The sequence below is a fragment of the Mesitornis unicolor genome, unplaced genomic scaffold (assembly GCF_000695765.1).
Source record: "Mesitornis unicolor isolate BGI_N332 unplaced genomic scaffold, ASM69576v1 Scaffold30297, whole genome shotgun sequence".
NCBI classification, from domain to species: Eukaryota; Metazoa; Chordata; class Aves; order Mesitornithiformes; family Mesitornithidae; genus Mesitornis; species Mesitornis unicolor.
In genome coordinates this window covers 1,456-10,080 of record NW_010197549.1, presented here as the reverse complement: position 1 = coordinate 10,080, position 8,625 = coordinate 1,456, and the positions used below count along the sequence as shown (strand labels likewise).

At 53.6% G+C, this 8,625-nt stretch overlaps 1 protein-coding gene across 1 annotated transcript; it reads right to left on the bottom strand.

Moving 5' to 3' along the window:
- Nucleotides 1-1,206: 1,206 nt before the first annotated feature.
- Nucleotides 1,207-7,034, bottom strand: RAB11FIP1 (RAB11 family interacting protein 1 (class I); the record flags this gene model as incomplete). Its single annotated transcript, XM_010188837.1, has 3 exons — nt 1,207-1,312; nt 5,388-6,183; nt 6,592-7,034. Coding segments are annotated over 3 exons (1,345 nt in total), but the record flags the coding sequence as incomplete, so codon positions are not given.
- Between the last annotated feature and the right edge of the window lie 1,591 nt (nt 7,035-8,625).

The window sequence follows — 8,625 nt, the reverse complement described above, 5'->3', positions numbered from 1 at the left end:
CGGTCTGGGATTCTGTGATTCTGTGAAGCTGCACCACAGCCAAGGCTGTAACAGTGTCCAGACAAGCAGGCAGCCAGGCCAGGCTTCGGCTGCAGAGCCCCTCTGGGGCATTCGCAAATAGGGAAAACTCCTACAAAACACTATCTGCTCCTGCACCCCCAGGATGCAGAACAGCTTCTGGGAAGTATTGGAGGAAAAGGAGCAGCTGCCTCAAAATAAGTGTGAGAATAAGCACAGAGACACCATTGACAGAGCTTGGGCAGCGCTCTCAGAACAAGAGTGCTGCTATGGAGGTAACCAGGCCATCATTTTGAGCACAAAACCTCTGCATAACGTCAGTTCTGTAACTAAACTCCGCTGCAATTAACACCGAAAGAGCCATGCAGCAGCTCAGCCAGCTTAGGGATGTGTGGAAGCTACAGCCAACTTGACAGCTACACACACAGCGGCTTCTGCTGATCCCTGCACCAAGCGTGCTGCCTTACGTGGGATCAGCACCACCCCAGAGCACTAATGACAAGTTTTCACCTCATTCCAAACAGCCACGTGTCGGTCTGAATCGTTCAACTGGCATTTTCTTCTTTGCCACTCACGCCAGAAGGAGGCACTCTGGTTATTTCAGTGCTGACGTCTCATTTCCCCCCAAAAACCCCTGCAGACAATAACGGTACCCAGGGTTTTCCCTGCTGACCCGCAGAGGTTTCCAGCCATTCTCCCCATCCTGTAAGTTATGCTTTAGGCCTGGAGGTCTCTTTTGAGGCCAAGATTATGCAAAAAACTCCTTAAATCCAAGTGATTATGCAAACTGCTTAGCTGCTCTTGTAGGAAGCAGCGCCTGGTCTCTCCATCGGCACAGGACACTCACTCTGCCACTGGAGGTCACTTTTCCCACCTTTTTGGCTTTCAGAGCCACGCGTTTATTTCAAGGTGAGAATGAGCTCTGGGGACTAATCACATCTGACAATAAACAGTGACTAATTCATTAAATCTGCGGCGCAGACCCAGGTCACGCAGCTCCCGCCCGTCACCAACGGGGTAGCGCCACCCATGAGTCACCTTGGCACGGCCACCTCATGGCTGAGATATGAGATAAGAGATATGAGACATGAGATACGAGATAAGAGCCTGGGCAAACCATCTCGAATGCACCCACTGCGGGCAATGTACTGCCCAAGCTCTGCTTTGAAGTGCTGCTTTCCCCCATACCTTCACGTTCATCTCCAGCAGCTTTTCACTCATGGTGCTGATGACGTTCAGGTTTCTGCTCTGAGACTTGTTTGCCGTGGCGTTCATCGGCTTCACAGGATGGAGTCTGCAACGTTAGAAAGGGTTTGTGTTATTTAGGCAGTGCAGTAACACCAGCACTACACAGATCTTCAGATAAAAGCAAATACAGCGAGAAACTGAGGAAAAATCCTACCCCTGTCTGCAGAGAGAGGAGAGATTCAGCTTTGGGAAGACACAGCATTTCTGTCTAAGCTGTAGGCTTTTTTAAGTATACTCCAGTTCTATCAACTCTGCTGACTCAAGGCACTGGAGATAAAGCAGCAGTGCCAAGGGAAATGCCTCCTGAAGGGTCACCAGAGGAAAGCCAGGTCGGTCTGCACGGCCATGGCTCTCACCCCTCACACCAGTGTCTGAGCCTGGCTTTCCTAACAAGGACGTATTTGTGGGTTTTTACAACATCAAACACTTCCACTGCCATGGGACAAGCATCGTTGTGCCTTTTCCAACCTGAACCTACGCCACAAACTGCCAAAAAGCACCATCTCCACTTGCTCGAGCAGGATTTCTACTGCTGGTTTTAACACAGGAAGAAAACTGTGCTTGGATCTCAGCAAACACTGGCCCAAAAGCATCCTAGACCCCAATTTGGCCAGGAAAGGAAGCGTCCTGGTCTACCAGGCTTCCTCTGACCATCCTCCCCTTTCCAAAAAACAGATGACTTGCACTCCATTTGATGAAACAACTCCATTTCTTAAACTGTGACCAAATTTCCCCGGCATTTATCCTACGAGGTGGCACTGGATGAACAGCAGATCCCCTCGAGCGCTCTGGGCACCCCTCACAGCTGTACAGATCTATCCGGTGCCAGCATCGATCCCAGGAGGATCCCAGCAATTTTGGGGGACGCCCAGGCTGTACCATGCCACATCTCTGCAGAACGCAGCGAATTCTGCCGCTGCAGGGACAGATCTGCGCTCCCAGGAGGAAAGGCAAGGCTCACACCAGCACCGGGACACTCGGTGTGTTCCCCACGCGCTCTCACCTGTGCTTAGGAGACACGGTTTCACCCCTCTGCTGAGTTTGGTTAGGGTACGTTTCAGAGGGTGAAACCCGTGCCTGAAGAAGCTTCTTCTTGCCAGAGTTTCCTGCTTTATCTGCGGAGCCCTCGGCTGTTGGCTTTTTCGGAGACTCTGCTCTACGACTCGGGGTGTCAGAGGGGAGAGAATGAGAGGCAGAGTAGGGCTGGGAAGGGTTCAAGAGGGAGGAAGAAGACACAGAAGGCTCAAAGAAGTCAGGCTCAGCACACTCCTCCACACCCGCCCTCATTTTCAGATCCCGTCTCTCAAAATAACCACTGTGCTCCCTGGAATGAGACGTTGTCCCTTGGCCTGAGTCAGCTCCTCCTGCTGCTCCTGGGGTTACCTGTGCCGCAGCAGAGCTCTGGGAGCGCTCCTTCGGTTCCCCATGCAAAGGCACTAAACCCAGGGGCTGCTTCCCGGCCTCTGGACTGTTTCTGTCACCTGCAGTGACACCGCAGCTCTCCTGACTGTCCCCCAGCTCCTCATCGTCAGAGCCCCCCTCGGGAATGACAGGCAGAACGGCCACCTTCGAACCGCGCTCTCCTGTAACGGGGACAGCAGACTTTACGTGTGCCAGGCAGTCAAATACATCATCGTCACCTTCATTTTTCAAATGCCTGTCACCGCTGTCACCTCCGAGCACCACTGCTGGAGCGACAGCCTCTAATGAGCCACTGTGGGGGAGGCACCCAGGGGCATCCAAGGCTTTATCACCATGCAAGAGGAGCCCAGGCGCAGGTTTTACACCCTCACCACTAAACGCATCGGCCTGAGCAGCCGGTGGGCACTTCTGCAGCACCAAAGACAGCCGTGGTGCTGGCTCTGGGGTGACCAACACCTCCCTGCCAGCCCGCCCTGCCTCAGCGTCCCCAGGGGACGGGGTGCAGGCTGCCCAGGTTGGTGTGGCAGATCCCGCCTGAGAAAATGAGTCCCTTTCATCGAGTGGAGCTGCCCAGGGCTCTAACATGAGTGCACATCCTTCCTGTCTCTTCTCACCAAGGACCTCCTGCTTCTCCTCCAGCTCACTCCCAGGGGAAGGCGGCTGCTCAGCACCCATCCCTGCCAAGAGGCTGTTATTACTCTCTGGGAGAGGTGCAAGGTCTCTCCCGTCCCGTGTGCAGGGTTCGGTATTTACACCGCCTGCTCCCACCCTGCGCTGACCAGCGGTCTGCCTGCTTTGGGTGGGACCTGCGCTGTCACCGCAGAGCTCTGATGAGGGGTCACACCTCGCTTCCAGCTCACGAGCAATCCTTGCTCGCTCTCCTCTTGCGCCTGAGCGCGTCAGTGACAGCTCACTGAAACCAGAGCGCTGCTTCTCACACCCCTGCCCACCCAAACCCTCACCACCCTCAGATCCATCGAGGAGGAAGGACACAGATTTGACACCGTCTATCCCACTTGTACTCAAAGGAGTCTCAGCCTGAAGCTGGGGAGAATCGCGCTGCTTCTTTGGAGCCAGAGCAGGGTTAGAAAGAGCACCGAGAGGCTGTGGCACAGCTTGGACAGCACCGGTTGAAGAGTTCACTGAAGCATCGTGCCCCGAGTGCTTCGGCTCAGGGAGCGCTGCTGAGGAACGGCCCCCATCGCCAGGACAGCGGAGAGGGGAGGAAGGAGCAACAGCTTCCAAACCTGGCACGCCTGCTTCCCACCCAAGCTGGGCCACAAAGGGGTTGTTGTCATTAAAACGATGGTCAGAGGGGAGCGAAGGCGTGGGCGGGCGAGGAGAAGCCTGCATGTCGGAGCGCTCGGGACCCTGGCCCTGCCGGCTCTGCCCCCAGTCGGCAACAAAAGGGTTCTTACCACTACCAGAGCCCTGCCCAGGGACAGGCGCTTTGGGAGCGGGGGCTGCGAGGTGATGGGACGAAGGGACACGGGCATCACCACCAGGACCCAGGGACGCCCTGTCCCACTGGGGAGCAAAGGGGTTCTTGCCATTCAAACGCTCTGCAGCAAAAGGAGAAGGAGGAGAAGTAACAGACGCAGCAGAACTAGCCATGTTTTCAGAGTCTGGCGCTTGGACCTTTCGTCCTGCTTTAGAAATGAAGGGATTATTGTCACTGCTGATGCAGTGCACAGAGAGAAAAGCAGGAAGGGAATCAGGTGCAAGAGCAGGAAGCGTGGCTTTGGTTTCCTCCTGTGAAGACACGCCCGGTCTGCAAAAAGGGACAAAAAACTCGCATGTCACTTGCGGATGCAACACGAGGCAGGAACAGACAAGCTTTAGCACCAGACTCCATCAACTCCTAACGCTGGAGGTGAATTACACTTGCAAGAGAGCTCAGAGCCTGGCTGACAGACTTCACACACTGAAATGTGGCTTTGCAAAGTGCTGAGCTTCTGCCAGGGCACTTCTGCTGCAGTTGGTTACTGCGGGGGCTGCGCTTCAGCACCTCATCCTTTGCACCCCAAGCACTTCTGTTAGTACGCAGGACACTTCATATGCAAGACGTTTACAGGTGAGAAAATCAGGAGTTAAGAGACAGACAGAAAACACAGCCTTATTAGTAGGACACATCCATATATACACACACAGTTTATGTATATATAAAAATATGTAGGAAGGATAAAGGAGCAGAGTTTCCGAAAAAGCCTGGTGTACGAATTCACACAAACGTCCTTCGTGCTGCTGTGAACAACGCCAAAAGCAGAAGGGCTCCAAGTTTATCACTTTTGAAGACCACAGCCAAACACAGAGGAGAAAAGTAGAGGTGTTAGAGCGGGTATTTCAGCCCCTGGCTACGTTCGGGTCGCACAGCCCAGTTAGGAGTTAGTTTCTGCAAGAGATCCAGCAAGAAAAACCACCCCTCCGTTACCTGCAAACACTCCTGCGCTCACAGAGCCGCTATCTCGGCTTTATAAGGAACACTCCTGCACCAAACTCTTTTTTCACACCGAGAAAGAACCCAGGGTTTTTGTTATTAAAGCACCTCATGCTCAGCTCAAAGCAGCAGGGACCCTGCAGAGCGAGCGGCAGGACACGGCGATGGGAAGTGCTGCTCTGCGGCAGGAAGCAGCCCGGTTTGAGCCCATCACCGCTGCACGTCGCTATTTATGTCAACCGCGGAGGAAAGCACGACTGACCTGGGCTTGACAGCTTTGGTCTTTGCTGGTGCAGCAGCTTTTTCGGGTTTCCCCTCTTCCTCGAAAGGGTTGAGCGGCTGCTTGCTTGCAAAGGTGTCCTCTGCGCGCTGGCTGTCCTCTGAGGGACTCTCTTTGCCCACCTCTGCTGGAATCTCAGGTCGTTTGGCCTCCTGCTCGCTCTTCTCCTCGGGAATTCTGATGTCCTCGTCCTGCAGGGTGCTGTCGGGAATATTCTCAGCATCACCGGTCTTCACTGCCTCCTTCTTCCCCGTGACCAGCGACAGCAAGGTGGGCTTCCTGTGGTCCGTTTTTTTGGTCTCTTTAGTGCCCTCGACACTCGGAGGAACGCTGGTGTCCAGGTACTCTTCACTGCTGAGCAACTTGTATGACGGCAAAGACATGGACTTGAAGGTCTCCAAGGATGCAGACCCAGAGAAGGCGTGACTGGGAGAGGTTCTTCCCGTCTCCTCAGGTCCCTTCGCGGATCTGGAGGACAGGTTCTCTTCTGAAGCAAAGAGCTGCTTCCTCCTGAAGTTGAGAGGGGAGGGGGAAGAGGCTGGAGTGCTGTCCTTCGGGGTGCTCTCCTCCATGTAGACGTGGCTGCCGTTGATGCACAGACTGGACTTGGAGACGGGATCGCTCTTGGATTTAAGGCCGCTGAATAAGGAGAGCCCTTCTCTCTTGGTGTGGCCAGCGGTTACCTGGTTCAGTTGCCTGCTGTCCAAAGTTGCCGTTTTACGGGTTTTAAATACAGGAGAAGGAGAGGACTTCTCTTCCAGGCCATTTCCAAAGGCTTCTGGAAAAAAATAAACAGGGAGAAACTCAAGATGCAAGAACATCCTTTCCTCTGACGCTTGCTACTGACAGCCTCAGCGCTTCAGTGTCATTCTTGGACACAGCAGAAGAAATATCACAAACGTGACTACACCAACCACTTCCAATCCTTCTGGGTCCCCTCCAGTGCCAGCCCTCAGCACAGTGGATCACACACACCCTTCAGTGACCCAAAGCCACCGCAGAGCTGCACCCCTTGCAGAGCCCTGAGGTTTCTGTGCCACCCCACGGTAAGCTCAGCCATGAGCGTCTAAGACCCTAAGAGGACAGAAGTGACTTCCTATGGATTCAGTAAGAATTCAAGAAGCAGACTACAGAGTGTGAAGAGCAGCAGCAGACCTCTGAGGAAAGGCCCTGTGCCTATACTCACTTTCCGAGGTCGGAGAGATCTCGGACTCCTCCTCATCCCATTGCAACTGGAAGTCGCTGGGCCGAAGCCGAACCTTCTGGGTGACGGGCTGCAGCGTCGGCAGGACTGACATGGACTGGGAGAGGGAGGTCTTGGAAAGGCCAGGCTTGGAAAACAAGCTTTTGAACTTGGATTTCTTCTTCTCCTTCTCGACCGACTCGTCCTCGCTGTCAGCAGGGGAGTGCGTTGTGCTGGGAACGATCGCTGAGGCTGTGTCCGAGAGGGCGCTGCTCCTCTTCCCCTTCAGCTTCTCTTTGAGCTTGCCGAAAGGAGAGCGAGCCTTGTCCTTCATGGACAGGTCGAACATGCTGGCCGTCATGTTGCTTCTCATGAACTGGATATCCACCTCGATCTCCCCTCTCTCCTTCTCCTTTTTCCCTGGTTTGGAGCAAAGCTTGTACCACCTGCAGAAACAGGGAGACTGCTTTGACAAACAGGCTCTGGAGAGGCACGGGTGACTGAGAACAACAGAGGTTGTTCAGTTAAAAACCAGAAAGAAAAGCCTTTAATCTTCCACCTACGTCACGATCACACGGCCCCAGGTGCCAGGGAACACATTTCTTATCACAAATAGACACTTCTTAGAAAATCTGTTTTCAAACCCAGACTGGGAAGGGTTAAGAAAGAAAAAGAAAGAAAGAAACACAGCCCAAAATTCCTGCATTTCAGCTCAGCCCCTCTCCTCTGAGCTCTTATCTGGCTTCACAAAGAAATGCGCAGAGGCCAGGGCTTTGAAGTGGTGCAAAGCCTCCGAGGCTGACACGGTACCAGCAGCGCACACACCCCACGCCCTCATACCTTTCATTCCAGCTTCTTTCCAGCTGCTATCTTAATGCCTCTTAATGCCTCTCCAGCCGAGGAAGCCCTAATCAACACAGGAGAGCCGAGCATCCTCACAGCCCCAGGACTGCCACTCACCAACACCAGGAAGGGCGTTTGTCACAGGCACAGCCTCATCCCTCTCTGAAATGCAGCTCCAGAATATCGAGCGCTGCGTATCAAGCGCTCAGGGTACCCTAAACTGTGAAAACCCCATCCGCACGCCGCTGCCTCATGTGCTCGATCACCTCTCGATGACACCCAAACCACACTGGGGCTGGCAAAGAGAATTATCAGCGCCACACTCCAACGCTTTGTGTTACTGCTGCGGCCACGGCTTCCCTGCTCCACAGATCCGATAGGAAAAACCGCCTGGGAAACAGCGGCTCCGTGCTCCTCACCAGCCACACGGCAGCAAATAAAGCATGCAAATCTGCCTCTCCACCACATTTGCACCTCGTTCCTTTGAAAATGCACTGCAAGCAATGACAGAGAATAGAGAAAAGCGGTTTGCTTCAGAGAAAATGCAAAACCGAAGGAGATGAATTCAGAAACCTGCTCCAGAGAAACACCTCGGAGGGAAATGAACGCTCAAGCACCTCACTACCGTTAGGTGTTCAGACCTGATGTGATGAGACGGCAGCACCTGGGAATAGAGATTTATATATTTACACAGAGATCTTAGGTTTTGGCAGGTCCCTAAAACTGCAGCAGCAGCACAAATTCACTGCCTTTAACGCACGCCAGCAGCGGGCACTTTTGTTCTAAACCGCGTGATTTCTAGGAGCATTCTGCGCTCGTGCAGTGTCCACCATTCATTCTGTGTGCTCTCTGCCCCGGGGAAAGAGCAGGACCTGCTTGAACGGCATCCAAAACACAGAGTACAGCCCAAAACACAGCGCATCCCAAACACAAAAACCTCCCGAAACCACCAAGTGCACCCCAAACACAAAGGGTGCGTCCAGCGAGAGGCGGCTGAGCACCAACCCAAACACGGCACCGCTACGTCCACCTCGCCTGGAGCATCTGAAAGCAAATATTGTACTGACAGCCTCCCCCCAGCCACAAAATACAGAGTTTTATTAATTTAATTTAGTATGTTATCGTGCACCTGTTTGTTTATTGTCCAGATAAACCAGCCCTTTATGGCTAAACATCCCCAGCAGCCAAGCAACG